The 20,194-nt window shown below is 43.9% G+C and overlaps 1 protein-coding gene across 1 annotated transcript in view; it reads left to right on the top strand.

The window, feature by feature from the left end:
* The window catches only part of rnf207a (ring finger protein 207a), a gene marked incomplete at both ends in the record, with an annotated part of 33,465 nt that extends 13,577 nt beyond the window's left edge, over positions 1–19,888 (top strand). Inside the window, 6 exon segments of the mRNA XM_079509720.1 lie at positions 8,604–8,780; positions 9,062–9,247; positions 10,049–10,148; positions 11,691–11,808; positions 15,033–15,125; positions 19,729–19,888. Of these exon segments, the coding sequence (XP_079365846.1) occupies positions 8,604–8,780; positions 9,062–9,247; positions 10,049–10,148; positions 11,691–11,808; positions 15,033–15,125; positions 19,729–19,888 (834 nt within the window).
* Positions 19,889–20,194: the final 306 nt, after the last annotated feature.

The raw sequence follows: 20,194 nt of genomic DNA, 5'->3' as shown, positions 1-20,194 counted from the left end.
ATAATGGTTATTTGTATTTATGTATTCAGCACAGTATAAAAACAACACAGTGAACATATAAATATAAGAAGGGTAAAGTGCTAGGCTGAGGCAAAAAAGCCCAAGGCCTCTACCCATATGTAAAACACAATGAAACATCTTATACGAGGCCTCTACCTGTAAATCACAATGAAACATTGTACAAGAGATATAGAATATCCAGAAGACATGATTGCAGTATATAAAAACAACAAGAACATGGTTAGAATGTCTCTACATGATTAGAGAAAAGAAGAGATGATACAAAGAAATATAATTAAGTGATCTGGTCAATTAAGTGGGTCCTAAACTCCCCGTGGGAGGTTAGGTTTAGGGTGAGGGTTTGAGATAGGTTGTAGTTGTAGGACTAATTACTGGTCTAACCAATATAGTCTAAACCAAAAACTGTCTAAACTTACTACTTAGTACTGCACCCCAGACATTTTTACATGCCCTCACCCACCCACCTGTACCCTTTGACCCCCCTAACGGTGGGGGATGCCTAATCTCCTGTCCTGTGTGCCTGTCTGTGAGCAGAGGAATTCCTAGTATCCTTTTTATGATAGAGCCATTAACGTTTGAGCCTTCCAGCGAACTTTGAAAGTCTTCCAAGTGCCCGCATGCCTCTGACAAAGACAATGTCACACTTTCAAATGCTCAGATGTGAAAATCCCCCAAAGGGTTTTGGGTGTACGGGGGGGGGATAGACGGGGATAACCACAGCAAGAGGAAAGGAGGCGCCATGCTGAGCCCTGAATCCCCCAATGTATCAGTTATGTCCATCTGCTCATAAACTCTGGCCATTGATGTGTTTACGTAACTCACCTTGTTGGGGCGGCTGTGGCTCAGGAGGTAGAGCAGGTCGTCCAATGATCCGTGGGTCGGAGGTTCGAATCCTACACTGCCTCCAATGAGTCAGTCGGTGTGAGCTTGCCACCATTGGTGTGTGAATGTGGGAAGTGAGGACGCTGGCGTCGACTGTTCGCCGCTTCACCTCCCAATGTATGAATGAATGAACCATTGTAAAGCGTTTTGAGCACTTGGAAGAGCGCTATAAAAATGCAATTCATTCAACAGGATGGGGGCTTGATAGGTGGCAGGCTTCCTGCCCCTATAGCCGTGCCACAGACACGTCCAAAAACAGTGTATGGATGGATTGGTGCGCAGAGAGATGGATGGACGTGGAGAAAGGTGGACGATTCATGGTTGCTGGAAAGAGATGTTTTCAGCCACAATCACTCTTGTGATGTAATATATACCCTTGATCATTTGTACAATCTGACTCTATGATATGGTTCTATAACTTGGTTTGTCCATATTGGACATCATATCGGGAAGTTGTTGAATGAAATCACACACACACACACACACACACACACACACACACACACACACACACACACACACACACACACACACACACACACACACACACACACACACACACACACACACACACACACACACACAACCAGCAGTACCAGTATGATATAATATGATTAAGGACTACTGTCATTATGCTAACCTCACACTTCATACACCTGTAACTTTCATTAGCTCTCTCTCAAAAAAAAGCCGCCAGTTGAATACCCCTGCTATATGGGATCCCCCAGGGGTCTGTATTTGGTCCCCTCATTTTCTCCCCTCTACATCAAATCTCTTCGCCCCAACTTTAGCTCACAAAGTGTCATCTTGTTAATTTACACTGAATATTTGCCTATATATACACACCTGTTATGACATGCCTAGAACAGGGACACTTCATATGGTTTAACCCATTCTGGGCGGGAACCCCTTTTGGTGTTAAGCATTATGTTATGCTTTAGCTATTGAAAAATAGCAGATCTACAAGCTCATAGCGCGCCACCGAGTGGCGCGCTATGAGCTTGTAGATCTGCTATTTTTGGAAAAATCGAAGAACGACTGACATAGAAACATAGCTTTTTCAGAAAACTGTCAGGGTGTAGGTCAAATTAATAACAGTAGTTAGATCCTCTCTGTCTGCCTTCATGTGGACACCACTGACATAGTACCCCTCACCAATGTTCCACATCAATCAGTCCCAACTGTTCACAGGTGTCTGTCTGTATGCCCAGTGTAGTGTAGTCAGTGCCAGTGTAGTCCAATACTGCTTTTGCAGCTCGTCTCACACCATGCCAATGCCGGACAAGAAGTGGGCAGCGATTGGTGGTGGGCCGGCCGGCCGGCTGACTGACTGACTGGCTGGCACTATTTTTATCAGAATTTCACAGAACTCTCCAGGATTCATCCGGAGGAGGGCACATGGAGACAGCAGTGGTGGGGGGACACATTGTTCCATTTCACTGCTTTAGCTAATGACAACGTCTTTAGAACATTATATATCACACTCCTCGCATGGTCACACACACTCGCTGCATGTGTCCGGGCCAGGGAGCAGAGGGACAAGTACCACCTAGAAACAAGGTAAAGGTTTTGATTTGATTTTGTCTTTTGATGGCAACGTCTATGGTCTTATTAGATAGTAGTTTAACCCATTTTGACCTGATTCGAAAAATGTCTTCTACATCCTGACAGTTTTCTGAAAAAGCTATGTTTCTATGTCAGTCGTTCTTCGATCTTTCAAAAATAGCAGACCTACAAGCTCGTAGCGCGCCACTCGGTGGCGCGCTATGAGCTTGTAGATCTGCTATTTTTCAATAGCTAAATTATAACAATGTTTAAAACACCAAAAGCTAGGGTTCCCGCCCCAAAATGGGTTAAGAAATGGCAAGATATATAGAAGAGATGAGAACAAGAGGAAATTGTGACTGAGATTTGAAACGATGATGGCATTATTGGACTTTCCTTTCTGGTTGAGTGTTTGTGTAAATACTGTACTTAGATGAATCTCTGGAAAGTGGAAGCTGAAGTGGTTTTATTATATGAAGTGAAGCTACCTGTTGCATCAATGGTGTGAGTAGTATTTCTATTTGGATATATCACACACACATGTTAGTCACATAATAGTACTGTTCCTACATTTTCTGTTCTATTCTGTGTTTTTTTTGTCTTAGGGATACAACTTATGTGCAACATGGTGCTAGAAACTCGGCAATTAATGCAGCAGATAGGGATTGGTAGCAGAGTGCCGTGTTTTTTATCAGAATTTCACAGAATTTCACAGAACTTCATCTGGAGAGGCTTACAAAGTTACATGCAGCACGGAGGGGTAATTCTGCTTTAGCTACTGACAAAGTAGTTTAATTGGTGTCTCTGTCTGGATGTAGACAACCTGAGCCTGGTTGCTTAGAGGGATGAACAACACATTATGGCAGGGTGAGAGAGACACTCTTGTATCAGCCAGATATCATAGAAGTGCTCCAGGGGTTGAGAAATAGACCAGGCATAAGGGCCTAGCGGCCTAGCTTTGACTTGGCTGTAGCGTGGCGCTGGGCGAGACCTACGCTGTAGAGGGTATCATTTTTGGGGGGCAGAAGTACCGCTCAAGGAAATGACGTTGACGCTTTACAAATCAGTTTACATTCTCCGTGAATTGCGATTGGTCGAAAATAATGTCGTATCCGGGAGAAATACATCTGACTGATGTTCTGGCCCGACACTTCCCGCCGATACCGTCTTGTGTTCGGTTAGTGTGTTCGGTTAGTACCGATGGACCTGGTGTGTTGGTGTCTGTACCGATGGACCTGGTGTGTTGGTGTGTGTACCGATGGACCTGGTGTGTTGGTGTGTGTACCGATGGACCTGGTGTGTTGGTGTGTGTGCCGATGGACCTGGTGTGTTGGTGTGTGTACCGATGGACCTGGTGTGTTGGTGTGTGTACCGATGGACCTGGTGTGTTGGTGTGTGTACCGATGGACCTGGTGTGTTGGTGTGTGTGCCGATGGACCTGGTGTGTTGGTGTGTGTACCGATGGACCTGGTGTGTTGGTGTGTGTACCGATGGACCTGGTGTGTTGGTGTGTGTACCGATGGACCTGGTGTGTTGGTGTGTGTGCCGATGGACCTGGTGTGTTGGTGTGTGTACCGATGGACCTGGTGTGTTGGTGTGTGTACCGATGGACCTGGTGTGTTGGTGTGTGTACCGATGGACCTGGTGTGTTGGTGTGTGTACAGATGGACCTGGTGTGTTGGTGTGTGTGCCGATGGACCTGGTGTGTTGGTGTGTGTACCGATGGACCTGGTGTGTTGGTGTGTGTACCGATGGACCTGGTGTGTTGGTGTGTGTACCGATGGACCTGGTGTGTTGGTGTGTGTACCGATGGACCTGGTGTGTTGGTGTGTGTACAGATGGACCTGGTGTGTTGGTGTGTGTACCGATGGACCTGGTGTGTTGGTGTGTGTACAGATGGACCTGGTGTGTTGGTGTGTGTACAGATGGACCTGGTGTGTTGGTGTGTGTACAGATGGACCTGGTGTGTTGGTGTGTGTACCGATGGACCTGATGTGTTGGTGTGTGTGCCGATGGACCTGGTGTGTTGGTGTGTGTACCGATGGACCTGGTGTGTTGGTGTGTGTACCGATGGACCTGGTGTGTTGGTGTGTGTACCGATGGACCTGGTGTGTTGGTGTGTGTACCGATGGACCTGGTGTGTTGGTGTGTGTACCGATGGACCTGGTGTGTTGGTGTGTGTACCGATGGACCTGGTGTGTTGGTGTGTGTACCGATGGACCTGGTGTGTTGGTGTGTGTGCCGATGGACCTGGTGTGTTGGTGTGTGTGCCGATGGACCTGGTGTGTTGGTGTGTGTGCCGATGGACCTGGTGTGTAAGTAAGTAAGTACATTTTATTTATAGAGCACTTTTCAAAACAATGTTACAAAGTGCTGTACAACAAGGTAAAACAATCATGTTAACAATAGAAGGTAAAACATTGAAAAGCAAATAAATCAAGTAAAAATACATCATAAAATAATGCTGACGAAATAAAAACGTTTTTAGCAAGTTCTTAAAACCGTCGACAGACTCTGCATTCTTTAGCTCAAAGGGCAGGGCATTCCACAAAGTGGGGGCAACCACTGCAAATGCACGGTCACCCTTTGTTTTGAGCCTAGTTGCTGGAATGGACAGAAGGCCTTTATCAGAGGACCTGAGAGAACGTGTATTTGGTTTTGAATGCAGTAGTTCAGAGATGTAGAGTGGAGCCAGTCCGTGTAATGCCTTATAAGTTATTAAGAGAATTTTGAAATTGATCCTGGATTTGACTGGCAACCAATGGAGTGCAGCAAGCACGGGAGTGATGTGAGATCTGCGGCGTGTGTTTGTGAGAATCCTGGCAGCTGTATTCTGTACTAGTTGAAGTTTATGGATTGAGGAGGAACTGAGGGTGGGTGTAGAGACCGTTACAATAGTCGAGGCGGGAGGAGATGAAAGCATGGATGATTTTTTCTAAGTCTTGGGGAGTGAGGACTGGTTTGATTTTTGAGATATTACGGAGGTGAAAGAAACAGGACTGGGTGACCTTTTTAACATGGGATTCCAGGTTCATGCGGTTGTCGAAGAGGACACCCAGATTTCTAGCGGAATCGCTTATGTTGGATGCCAGAGGGCCTAGGGAGAGCCGTACGGCATTGGAGATGCTTTCAGGGCCTATGATTAAGATCTCTGTTTTGTTGGAATTTAGCTGGAGGAAGTTTTGGGCCATCCAATTATTGATTGCTGAGAGACAATCACGTAAGGTAGATAGTTTATCAATGTATTTTTGCTTGAAAGAAAAATAAAGCTGGGTGTCATCGGCGTAGCAATGATAGGCAACGCCTTCGAAGCTATTTATCAGAGCACCAAGGGGTAGCATATAAAGGGAAAAAAGAACTGGACCCAGAATAGAACCCTGGGGTACCCCACATGTCAAGGGGGTGGAGGACGAGACATAACTGTCAACGGCGACAGCGGCGCTTCTCCCAGCTAGATAGGAGGAGAACCAGTTTAAGGCCAGACCACTTAACCCCACCCACTGATGGAGCCTCTGGAGGAGGATGGAGTGGTCTATTGTATCGAACGCCGCAGTTAAATCCAGCAATAGTAGTACTGTGCATTCACCGACATCAGACTTCATAATAATGTCATTCGAGACTCTAATCAGTGCAGTTTCAGTACTGTGTTTCTGGCGGAAACCAGACTGAAATTTATCGAAAATGTTATTATGGTTGAGATGATGAACTAGTTGGTTGCAGACAACCTTTTCCAAGACCTTGGAGATGAATGGGAGTTTAGAGATGGGCCTGTAGTTACTGTGGATTAGTGGGTCGAGGTTTGGTTTTTTCAGGAGGGGTTGGATGATTGCATGTTTAAAGTTATCGGGTACACAACCAGAGGAGATAGAGCTGTTGATAATGGACAAAATATAGGGACTTAGGCTGTTAACAACTGATTTTAGAAGTGTGGTGATAATGTCAACAGGACTAGAGGAGGGGTGCATGTGTGAGACAATAGGTAGAAGTTCCTCTAGGGAGATTGTACTAAAGTTACAGAGTAAGGGAACTGGAGGAGGGACTGGGGGGGAGTGGGCAACAGTAGTGGTGGAGGGAAATGCTATATTTGACCGTATATGGTTTACTTTATCTAGAAAGAATGATGAGAATAGCTCGCAGTCGTTTTCAGAGTATACAGGAATATGGGGAGGAGCGGGGTTAACCAAGGTGTTAATAACAGAGAAAATAATTTTAGGTTTGTTTTTATTTATGTCAATTAAATTGGAGAAATATTGAGTTCTTGCAACTTCAATTTTTTCATTAAAAGAAGAGAGAAGTACCTTCATCTGGTTAAAATGCAGTGGTAGGTTGGACCTTTTCCAGCGACGCTCCACCTTTCTGCACTCTCTTTTTAATGTGCGGATGTCGTCGTTTATCCAAGGGGATGACTTAGAGGCACTCGAGTTTATCTTTTTGGTTTTGAGGGGAGCAACATCTGTGTGAATCCCAGGGTTACAGCTTACAGTGCAGTGCAGCCTTCAACTACAGTATGAATCATCTAAGCTGGTGAAAACACTGTAAACTCAGTAAGCGGCTCATAGGCAATGAGTCACAGATTTATGTCTGCAAAATGAGCAGAGAAGTTTTATATCTACGCTAACATAATTATCAAGTGCTGGATTCTACTTATTTTTGATAATGTAACCCTGATGTCGGGAAGGAACCACCTAACTCCAAAATGTTCCGAAAATGACGAAAACCTTATATATTTTTTAAAACAAAGCAATACTGCCTCATCAAAGTTGGTGTTGTGACTTTATATATTGTCAATTACTGTACCTGCATGACAGGGGGAGACATGGTGGAGTTAGCTGCTTTATCAGACAATTTGAGGGTCCAACCAATGGAGTTATGTGTGGTCCCCCAGGGGTCTATGTGTGGCCCCCCAGGGGTCTATGTGTGGCCCCCCAGGGGTCTATGTGTGGCCCCCCAGACTTGATTTCTTCTTTGTATTTCTGGGCACACCTCCAGCAGATATGGCAACGTCACCATATCATCATCCATATAGACAGCATACCATGCATTCTCTAGGCTGACATGGTAGTTTGTTCCTCTGCACCACACTCACAGGTCACAATATGAGCCAAACCCCCATCTGTGCATTGATGAGCAGAAACGCCAGACACCATGCGGGAGGGCCTGACCTCAAAATTTTAAATGTCACGATTTTTCAAAAATAGCAGATCTAGTAGATCTGCTATTTTTCAATAGCTAAATTATAACATATTGTTTAAAACACCAAAAGGGGTTCCCGCCCAAAATGGGTTAAACCTCAGCCATGCCAGGGCGAGGGTGACACTGTTTTACAGTAGTCAATTCTACTGAAGGTGAATGTCTAAATCCTGCTAGACAGTCCTATAATCCATGATATGTTTTTTGAGGTGTTAGTAGGCTGACTGATTGTCACTTCACCCTTTTTGTCTGGGCTCACTGGGCTCACTTCCTTCCTGGACTACAAATCCCATAATGCTTTGGGTGCACTGCTCCTCCTTGTGGATAGGGGGAGGGCTGTCTTACTGAGACAACATGTAGTCCAGGAAGTAAGTGGGCCCAGTGTCCATGACATCAGAGACACTGGGCTCACTGCTAAAATCTAAAATATCTAAAACCACATATTACACGCATAAAGACCCCAGGAAAGTGTTCTAAATCTTCTAAACGTCATTAAAATATTTTCTTTTTTTGCAAAAAGGGTGAAGAGTCCATGACTACACCAAGGTTTTTGAGGGGCGCTAGCCCCTCCTATATACAGCTTTAATGTTTGTTTTTCAACAATGCTTTTTGGGCGGGAACCCCTTTTGGTGTTAGCATTATGCTATGCTTTAGCTATTGAAAAATAGCAGATCTACAAGCTCATAGCTTGTAGGTCTTCTATTTTTGAAAAATCGAAGAACCACTGACATAGAAACATAGCTTTTTCAGAAAACTGTCAGGATGTAGAAGACATTTTTAGAATCTGATCTCAGGTCAAAATGGGTTAAGAAAACGCCATAGACAATAAAGAGAAATGTAAGAAATGCTTAAGCAAACATTATGATGTAACTGATGTTGTGAGATGACAAGAGCGGCCCTCACTTCACACGGGTGTGATTTATTTTTAGTTTCAACAACGTCTCTCTTTCTAAATCATGCTTCAGTCGTCCCTCTCCATGTGGTGCCGCTCGCCCTCCCTGAATGATATGTCACTGGGCTCGGCGGCTCTAGGCCGACGGCCCGCCTCTCACCGCTACGCGTGCACCATGAAGGTCCTCCTCGCTGAAGGAAGTGAAACCCCGTTCACGGAACACTGCCGCAACTATGAGAACGCATACACGGTAAGTGTTATTTGAAATGTATGTGGTGCGGCCGGCTTGCAGTGCAGTGATTGGTTGGGAAATTGGTTGGAATGCAGCGTTTATCCAGAACCAAATATTTAAAAAAATATATGTGTATCTCCGTATCTCTATCCCTCTGTCTGTCTGTCTGTCTGTCTGTCTGTCTGTCTGTCTGTCTGTCTGTCTGTCTGTGTGTCCCATTTAATGTGGCGTGCGTGCGTGCGTGCGTGCGTGCGTGCGTGCGTGCGTGCGTGCGTGCGTGCGACGGCATGTGGCCTCAGACTCTCCAGACAGAAATCCAGCTCCTGAAGGACCAGGTTCAGGAGTTACACAGAGACCTAACCAAACATCACTCCATCATCAACACAGACACCATGGGAGAGGTCCTGGACAGGTCTCTTCACATCGACCGCCAGATAGCCAGCCAGTATTCTGCCGTTGAAACAATGAGGGCAATGTTTGAGGAGGTATGCCCTTCAAGAAGAAGGACATTTTATATGGGAAACCTTGATATTCTGAATGGTTTTGACAAGGCAGAAAATTGCTCTTGAGTCTCCTGCTCACCCTAAAAATGACGACAGGTTTTTGAGTGGTGCAAACCACTCCAACAACTGGCTTTGTACCCGTGTACCCGTGTTTGTTCGTACCAAAAAAACGAGCATGGTTGCTATGGTTAGCAACCAAAAAAACGAGCATGGTTGCTATGGTACAGTAACTATAACAATAAATGTGTAGTTGCACCACTCAGTTCACACGGGTGTGATTTTTCTATAAACAATGGGACCCCTAAAATCGACAGTGTGAGACACACGCACACACACACACACACACACACACACACATGCACAGTTGCACACACACGCACCAGTGTGCCAAATATTTAAGCTGAAGCTCACAACACGCCATGTGACGCATTGTGAGCTTATTTTAATCTATTTTCAGGGTGCGACTCTGACATATACAGTATTATAAATTAGGAAATGCACGCGCACACACACACACACACACACAGGAGGATGTGACACGAGGAGGTGACACGAAGAGGTGACCACCGAAATGGTGGTTAGTAAAAACAGAGAGATGTGTTGTAATGAGCGCCGGTGACCACCGCGGCGTGACGTCATGTCGTAGTTTCCGGTGGTCACCTCTTCACCGAAACTCAAACTGGACTATGAATAGGCCTTAAGAAAGCAACAAATCTAAGAAAATACCTGAAACGTTTGGGAACCTCTGCTGTAGTATACAGTAAAAGCATTATTTTTTTGTAGATCTGGGATGATACGTTTCAGAGGGTCACCAATGATACGTTTCAGAGGGTCACCAATGATACGTTTCAGAGGGTCACCAATGAGCAGGAGATCTACGAAGGTGAGTCTTCCACTGAAAGCAGCACTATGTCACTTTTTAACAACTTATATATAGCATGTCCCACAAATTGACATAGCAATAACAATCATCCTTCTATAAATATATAGACTCAGGGGCTTGACTATTACTATATGTATAAAGAGACAATGGGTTGATCAACCCGGCATTTGCCAAGGCAGAACTACCAGTCAAAGCAAAGACTGGCCAATTGCATTAGGTCCTTGCCATACATGCTTGCAAAGACTCTTGGGTAATGAAAGTAATCCAAAGTGGCCACTGATGATACCATAGACATATATAAAGACTAGATGGCTCAAGGCGGAGTCTCCGACGTAGTTCACCCGGCAGCCATCTTTATGGGGCGCTACAGTACAGTATGTTCTATGGCAGCTCAAACAAAAATGCTCACAACTCGCTCAAATCCTGACGGATTTACAAACGGGTTGGTTTATTACAAACGTTATCAATGTGACTATGAATCAGGATGCGTATCTGCTATTTTTTACATGAACGTCATATAAAAGCATATAATTATGCTGACGTTATGCTGACGTTTATAACAAACCAAACCGTTTGAAAAACGGTTGAAAATTGAGCAAGTTATGGTTATTTAAAAAGTACATTCCCCATAGACACAATGTTATGAGTGAGCGAGCTGTAAGATGGCCGCCACGTAGCGACGTCGCTCTCCATTGGCCAGCAGCGTGGGCGAGTCATCGCCTTTCTTTATCTATGATACCCCAAACAACATAGTGTTGAATTAAACCCTACTGTATATACATTGCTGTACATCAATAGTGAAAATAGCAGATCTACAAGCTCACACGACACATGCTATTTTCACTAGCTGTGTTACACTCTTCCACAGCCATTCCACTGGCACATGTAACAAGCTGGGAGGGAATTTGGTCAAAAATCATAACAATTGTGCACTTGGTAAAAACAGGAGCTTGAAAAGTATGCCTTTCCAGAACTTATACATGTTCCTAAAACATTTAGTTTGTTTTTTGTATGTTATTTAGCATATACCCAATAGTAACAGAATCCATTGAAAAATATTTTCTAACAAAGATTTTAGGTTTAATAATAATGAATTGCATTTTTATAGCGCCTTTCCAAGTGCTCAAAGCGCTTTACAATGGTTCATTCATTCATACATTGGGAGGTGAAGCGGCGAACAGTCAACGCCAGCGTCCTCACTTCTCACATCCACACACCAATGGTGGCAAGCTCACACCGACCAACTCATTGGAGGCAATGTAGGGTTCAGTGTCTTGCCCAAGGACACATCGACATGTGGACAGGAGGAGGAGCCGGGATTCGAACCGCCGACCCAGGGATCATTGGACGACCTGCTCTACCTCCTGAGCCACAACCGCCCAACCCCCGGTTTCAACTGTATACTAACTGGCCTAATATTGGATTATTGCATGCCCAGAAATATGGACGCTGTGGTTCATGTGGTTAATCCCCGACTAATTTGATCTCTTTCAGCGTTTTCTTTCACCACAATATACTTTGTTTTGCTTTTGTCGTCCTCAGCCCAGCTTCACGACCTGCTGCAACTGAAGCAGGAGAACTCCTGTTTGACCACCATCGCCAGACAGATTGGCCCCTACATCCTGTCCATCGCCAAGGTCAAGGAACGTCTAGAGCCCAGGTTCTGTATGGCAGAGGTTCTCAAACCTTTTCATGTCAAGGACCCCCAAATTTACATTTATTAGCCCACAGACCCCCATTTGAAAATATATGCCAGGGACCCATAAGAGAAGATTTTTACGGCTCTAGCAGTGATTCACAACCCATTTAATTTCAAGGACCCCCCATGCAGTTTGAACTCAATTAGGCTACGGTCCCCTATTTAATGGCATTTCTATCTCTGGGACCTCAATGTATATTGTAAAATCAATGTTAATTTAACTCTGAGTGTACAAATGGGTACATTTGGTTCCATTTGTACACTCTGAGTTACAGACCCATAAGGGTCCATTTGGTTCCTAACTATCATTTAGCTGGGGACCCCCTAGAACTCCCTCAAGGACATCCACGGATTCCACGCTATGCGGCCCTCACATCCCCCCCTGCTCTCTCTCTCTCCTGCCTCTATCTATCCCCCTCTCTCCACCTCTCCCTCCCTCCCCTTATCTCAAAAAGCTCAGCTCAGCTCTTATTGTTTGATATACTGGAGAAAAACGTGTTCAACTGACTGTGCCACTCATAGGCTACCAAAGCTTAATATAGCCATTATTATAATCATCAAGTGAAATATGCCTGACCAGATCCCTGGTTTTGCATTGGAATGGAAGTGCTTTGTGCCAAATCCGATCGACGTTTGTCATATGAGCCAGAGCCCATTGGACTCCTCACTACATCCCATTGCCTGGAGAGACAAGTACTATAATAATATCACACATTTTATGGCTCTGTTGTTCCTCTTGACATTCACAGTGAGAGTCATAAAAACATTTGGATGTTTATTCTCCAGACGAAAGGCCCCTATAACTTTAGATAGCATTGAACTCCTATTAGGGCAAAGACATGCTCCTTTAGGCCCATAGTTGAGTGGTGCAGCCACTCCAAGGAACAGCAATGTGTCCCTTTGTCCATATGTCTGTGTGTTTAGAGTACCAACAGGTGACAAAGTGTCGCTGTTGAGCTTCACACTGCACAGGTGCATGATGGGAAGCTGAGTTTTTAGCAGCCATTACGTGATTTCAGGTGTGACAGTAGGCTACAGTACAGTATAGGGACCCCCACACAGTAACTCTGTCATTTCTCGACCGTTTCGGACGCGGGGCGGCTCGCCGGTGCGTTCCTGTGGGTCTGGATGTTCCGGGGACCCCCACACGGTAACTTTGTGATTTCTCGACCGTTACAGTACAGCGCACAGTACAGTACATTACAGTACAGTAACTATAACAAAAAGGTATACCACTCAGTTCACACGGGTGTGATTTGTCTTGAACAAGCTGCTTTGAAATGTTGTCAGTCAGCCTAATGATGAAGTTGAATGATGAGAAATAAAAGCCATAGTTAAATAAAACTATTTGATTTTGCATAAACCGACAAACAGGTTTGTCCTTAAAGAAGAAAAACAGATTCCTCTGAGTTGGGCTTGATGCTCTTTTCCTTCTGTATGGAATACTGTAATATGATCAAAGGAAGGGGTTCATTAATACATGTCACGCTGTGAGAGTAATGAAGCTCTGAACCTCATTTTGACTAATATGAATATTAAATGAAGCCAAATTCAGATTCTATATATTGTTACCCCATTGCGCTCCAGTCCAAACTCAATCCTCATTATTGATTGATTGAATACTTAATTAGACAGAAATGTAAACAGCACAAGGTAAGACATTTGGGCTTAAAGCTTAGCTAACACAACAAGGTCCCGGGGACTTCATTTCCATTGTGTTCCTATGTCTAGGAGGCTGAAGGCAGGTAGATCATGTTTTAGTGTCTTTTTAAGTGGTGCAACCACTTCCTTAAGTGACGTGTGGGTGGGTGGGTGGGTGGTTGGCTGGCTGGGTGCGTCTGAGCACGAAAACAGCATGGTTGTTTTTCACCACCTGTGCGCAACCTAACACACACACAAACACACACGCACATATTAACTGTATATATGGTGATTTTGGGTGTGCCAGTACAGTACAGTACAGTGTACAGTACAGTACATTAGAGGGACCCCCACACGGTAACTCTGTCATTTCTCAACCGTTTCGGACGCGGGGCGGCTCGCCGGAATCGGGCCGGCACCCTGGGTGCGTTCCTGTGGGTCTGGAACCCCCCCCCCCCCCCGGGGACCCCCACACGGAGTTGCACCACTTACTTCACAAAGGTGTGATTTTTTGTCTGTTCAGTAGTCTGACAGCAACAAGTCTGCAATACAAGTGTTTCAAGGGGAGTCGAGCATATCTGACCGAAATGGAGTGGTTCTGACCCAAATGGAGTGGTTCTGACCCAAATGGAGTGGTTCTGACCCAAATGCTTTTTACTGAGGCTACTTCAATTGCTGCGGGATTGTTGGCAGATAAATTACTCAAATCAGGAACAAACTCACTTGAGGAAGCGTAGAGCATAGAAAACCATTTGTACAACATGGCAAATTATGCAATGTGTCAGGTGTCTGGCATGTGCATATTGTACACATACAAGCTGTTGATGACAGCATATCTTTGTGCTCCTTATGATGGCGTCTGTTATTAAAATATATATTACGCCGGCCCTGCTGGTCCAAAACAAATATGTGGGTCTCGTGGTTACAGTTACAAAAACCTATTTACATTTTGATTGACACTCAGAAAACCTTAGTGTCTTGCTTTTCCTAAACTGGTCCTATTTTCTATTTCAATACATAACTTGTTTTATCCTGCTGTTCTTATTTCAATATTATTATTATTATTATTATTATTATTATGCCTTCTGTAAATGGTAAATAAATGGTAAATGGTGCATTTATATAGCGCCTTTATCCAAGGCGCTTTACATAGATTGTGCATTACATTCACCCATTCACACACACATTCATACACCGATTGCGGCGGAAGCCATGCAAGGTACCAACCAGCACATCGGGAGCAATTTGGGGTTCAGTGTCTTGCCCAAGGACACTTCGACATGTAGACAGGAGGAGCCGGGATTCGAACCGCCGACCCATGGATCATTGGACGACCTGCTCTACCTCCTGAGCCACAGCCGCCCTGTGTTCTGTAATCTCGGAATCATTGAAAAGGAGGGCACTACCCTCAATACATTTCAGGGAAAATAAATAAAGGAATGAATGAAGAGTTGAACAAGAGCTGTAGAAACAAACCTACCTACCTTCATTACACTTTGGGGAATTCAATAATCTTAGCACATCTGTGAATGTTTTTGCTATAGGTTTCAAGAACCTAAAGAGCATCTTGATGACCGTACAGAAACTATGTTGAAAATCTATGAAGACAGCACCGTGACTAAGGAAAACCAAGACAGGTATTTCCTCAAAATTAAAATGCAAAGCAAAATAAATAAATGAACAGATCCTTATACTTGAATGTGTCTGTAAAGGACCATATCGCTTGGCTGGCATGTTTTAATGTGTCTGTAAAGGACCATATCGCTGGTCTGGCATGTTTTAATGTGTCTGTAAAGGACCATATCGCTGGTCTGGCATGTTTTAATGTGTCTGTAAAGGACCATATCGCTGGTCTGGCATGTTTTAATGTGTCTGTAAAGGACCATATCGCTGGTCTGGCATGTTTTAATGTGTCTGTAAAGGACCATATCGCTGGTCTGGCATGTTTTAATGTGTCTGTAAAGGACCATATCGCTGGTCTGGCATGTTTTAATGTGTCTGTAAAGGACCATATCGCTGGTCTGGCATGTTTTAATGTGTCTGTAAAGGACAATATCGCTGGTCTGGTATGTTTTAATGTGTCTGTAAAGGACCATATCGCTGGTCTGGTATGTTTTAATGTGTCTGTAAAGAACCATATCGCTGGTCTGGCATGTTTTAATGTGTCTGTAAAGGACCATATCGCTGGTCTGGCATGTTTTAATGTGTCTGTAAAGGACCATATCGCTGGTCTGGCATGTTTTAATGTGTCTGTAAAGGACCATAACGCTGGTCTGGCATGTTTTAATGTGTCTGTAAAGGACCATATCGCTGGTCTGGCATGTTTTAATGTGTCTGTAAAGGACCATATCGCTGGTCTGGCATGTTTTAATGTGTCTGTAAAGGACCATATCGCTGGTCTGGCATGTTTTAATGTGTCTGTAAAGAACCATATCGCTGGTCTGGCATGTTTTAATGTGTCTGTAAAGAACCATATCGCTGGTCTGGTATGTTTTAATGTGTCTGTAAAGGACCATATCGCTGGTCTGGCATGTTTTAATGTGTCTGTAAAGGACCATATCGCTGGTCTGGCATGTTTTAATGTGTCTGTAAAGGACCATATCGCTGGTCTGGCATGTTTTAATGTGTCTGTAAAGGACCATATCGCTGGTCTGGCATGTTTTAATGTGTCTGTAAAGGACCATATCGCTGGTCTGGCATGTTTTAATGTGTCTGTAAAGGACCATATCGCTGGTCTGGCATGTTTTAATGTGTCTGTAAAGGACCATATCGCTGGTCTGGCATGTTTTAATGTGTCTGTAAAGGACCATATCGCTGGTCTGGCATGTTTTAATGTGTCTGTAAAGGACCATATCGCTGGTCTGGCATGTTTTAATGTGTCTGTAAAGGACCATATCGCTGGTCTGGCATGTTTTAATGTGTCTGTAAAGGACCATATCGCTGGTCTGGCATGTTTTAATGTGTCTGTAAAGGACCATATCGCTGGTCTGGCATGTTTTAATGTGTCTGTAAAGGACCATATCGCTGGTCTGGCATGTTTTAATGTGTCTGTAAAGGACCATATCGCTGGTCTGGCATGTTTTAATGTGTCTGTAAAGGACCATATCGCTGGTCTGGCATGTTTTAATGTGTCTGTAAAGGACCATATCGCTGGTCTGGCATGTTTTAATGTGTCTGTAAAGAACCATATCGCTGGTCTGGCATGTTTTAATGTGTCTGTAAAGGACCATATCGCTGGTCTGGCATGTTTTAATGTGTCTGTAAAGGACCATATCGCTGGTCTGGCATGTTTTAATGTGTCTGTAAAGGACCATATCGCTGGTCTGGCATGTTTTAATGTGTCTGTAAAGAACCATATCGCTGGTCTGGCATGTTTTAATGTGTCTGTAAAGGACCATATCGCTGGTCTGGCATGTTTTAATGTGTCTGTAAAGGACCATATCGCTGGTCTGGCATGTTTTAATGTGTCTGTAAAGGACCATATCGCTGGTCTGGCATGTTTTAATGTGTCTGTAAAGGACCATATCGCTGGTCTGGCATGTTTTAATGTGTCTGTAAAGGACCATATCGCTGGTCTGGCATGTTTTAATGTGTCTGTAAAGGACCATATCGCTGGTCTGGCATGTTTTAATGTGTCTGTAAAGGACCATATCGCTGGTCTGGCATGTTTTAATGTGTCTGTAAAGGACCATATCGCTGGTCTGGCATGTTTTAATGTGTCTGTAAAGGACCATATCGCTGGTCTGGCATGTTTTAATGTGTCTGTAAAGGACCATATCGCTGGTCTGGCATGTTTTAATGTGTCTGTAAAGGACCATATCGCTGGTCTGGCATGTTTTAATGTGTCTGTAAAGGACCATATCGCTGGTCTGTTATGTTTTAATGTGTCTGTAAAGGACCATATCGCTGGTCTGGCATGTTTTAATGTGTCTGTAAAGGACCATATCGCTGGTCTGGCATGTTTTAATGTGTCTGTAAAGGACCATATCGCTGGTCTGGTATGTTTTAATGTGTCTGTAAAGGACCATATCGCTGGTCTGGCATGTTTTAATGTGTCTGTAAAGGACCATATCGCTGGTCTGGCATGTTTTAATGTGTCTGTAAAGGACCATATCGCTGGTCTGGTATGTTTTAATGTGTCTGTAAAGGACCATATCGCTGGTCTGGCATGTTTTAATGTGTCTGTAAAGGACCATATCGCTGGTCTGGCATGTTTTAATGTGTCTGTAAAGGACCATATCGCTGGTCTGGCATGTTTTAATGTGTCTGTAAAGGACCATATCGCTGGTCTGGCATGTTTTAATGTGTCTGTAAAGGACCATATCGCTGGTCTGGCATGTTTTAATGTGTCTGTAAAGGACCATATCGCTGGTCTGGCATGTTTTAATGTGTCTGTAAAGGACCATATCGCTGGTCTGGCATGTTTTAATGTGTCTGTAAAGGACCATATCGCTGGTCTGGCATGTTATTGACTATGACTCACCAGTCACTATACTATTACTGTTGACCATTTGAGGCATATTGTGGTTTGTTTGGTCTTCAAAGAATCCAGTGTTCTCTATTCATTTAATTTCGAACCCCTTTAAATAAAACTAAAAAGGCAAAAAATACAAAATATAGTACAATAATACATTAAAAGAAAAAAAGTTAAAACAAAAGCAAAAAACACAAAATATAGTACAATAATACATTAAAAGAAAAAAAGTTAAAACAAAAGCAAAAAACACCAAATATAGTACAATTGTTCGAAAAGGAGTAGGAATGAAGCCTAAGCTCATCTATCTGGTCCTACCCCCAGTGGTGAGCTGGCGGTAGGGCTGTCCAGGGCGCCGCCCCTGGTAGTTCAGACACCGCACGCACCGTCGCACCGTCGCACCCCCCCCACATGCAATTCAAATGATCTTTATGCACACAGCCCTACTAGTTAAAAATCCACAGCACACCACCGCCTACCCCTATTTATACAATTTAAAAATAAACTTTCATATGTCAAGGTTCCATTTATATATCTATTTGTCTATTTATTTTAGCACTAAGTGGAACCATAATCATAATGTACCCTCAGCCCCCCCCCCCCCACCCCCACCCCCCAGGCCATGGTTCTTCTTCTCTGTACGCACTCAGATCAGCCAACGCAGGGAAGCTGGAAGTATCTTCACTAAAAACCCCGGGACAACGCTCCACACGTCCCAAACTCTTCTCCCTTCTGGCTCCAAAACTATGGAATGCACTTCCCATCACAATCAGAACTGCAGCCTCACTCCCAATCTTCCGCTGTAGTCTGAAAACCCACCTCTTCAGACTCCATCATGGCCCGTAGCACTTGCCCTAGCCCTGACGACCTTACAGGCGTATGCAAAGGCCCAACTTATGTAACTTGGATAGCATTTTATGTAGACTTAGATAGTATTTTATGTAGACTTATAGCATTTTATGTAGACTTATAGCATTGTATGTAGACATAGCACTATAAAGTATACATGCATAGTTTCATTATATAGATATTCCAATGTTACGTTCTTAGCTTACGTATGATTCATGACAACTACTTTTTTATGTATGTGATGTATTGCCATGCTTTTTGTTCTTGCTTAATGTAAATCGCGCTGGATTAAGAGCGTCTGCTAAATGCCTAAATTGTCTGTAGCTCATAAGAAAAGTATATTTAAACCTCTTCTTAAACAGTGCAATAGTTCCACTTTTTTGAGTGGTGTAAACCACTCCTACAACTGGCTTTTGTGTGCATAAAAAAATGACCATGGTTGCTATGTTCAAAATAATTTCTGATGTAATTAAATCACACCCGGGTGAACTGGATGACCGTAGCAACCGTGGTCATTTTCTCTGCACAAAAAAAGCCAGTTGTGAAATCACATCCAGGTGTGATTTCATTACGTCAGATCAGAGCTGATCAGGCTACATAATACCTTACCTTATTTCATTACGTTAGACATTACGTCAGACCACAGCTGATCATGCTATATAAAACCTTACACCACTCAGTTCACACGGGTGTGATTTTTATTTCATCATCCAGACCAAACGAAATGCTCAGAACAGAAAACAGAAAATGATGCTTTTCATGTTAACATTACATTTTTCATAATGAATGTGTAGTTACTTTGTTGGAATAGAACCCTCATAGAGTATACCTTTCTGTCCCCTGGCAGTGACAATGAATGTGTAGTTACTTTATTGGAATAGAACCCTCATAGAGTATACCTTTCTGTCCCCTGGCAGTGACAACCAGACCTGTGCCACAGACCATGACAGGAACAAGAACAACCGCTCACTGATGTTGGTGTCGGAGGACAGCTCTATCAAGTCCAATGATTACGACTGGTCAGGAAGACAGAGGAGCCTCGTAGAGACAGCCCACCACAATGAGATGCCTTCATAAACAGAGGAGCCTCGTAGAGACAGCCCACCACAATGAGATGCCTTCATAAACAATGAAGACAGAGGAGCCTCGTAGAGACAGCCCACCACAATGAGATGCCTTCATAAACAATGAAGACAGAGGAGCCTCGTAGAGACAGCCCACCACAATGAGATGCCTTCATAAACAATGCCATTTGTTGTCTATCTCAGCCCCTTTACAGACCTTTTTTCCTGCCCTGCACTGGCTCTGTGCCAAAATGACACCCACAGCGAAAACTGGGATGGAACACCGGTAACATTTTTCGTTGGCAGCAGGGAGCTGTTA

Source organism: Electrona antarctica (assembly GCF_951216825.1).
Source record: "Electrona antarctica genome assembly, chromosome: 9".
Classification (NCBI taxonomy): Eukaryota; Metazoa; Chordata; class Actinopteri; order Myctophiformes; family Myctophidae; genus Electrona; species Electrona antarctica.
Note: the sequence above shows the minus strand (reverse complement) of the source record. Positions and strands in the feature narration are given on the sequence as shown.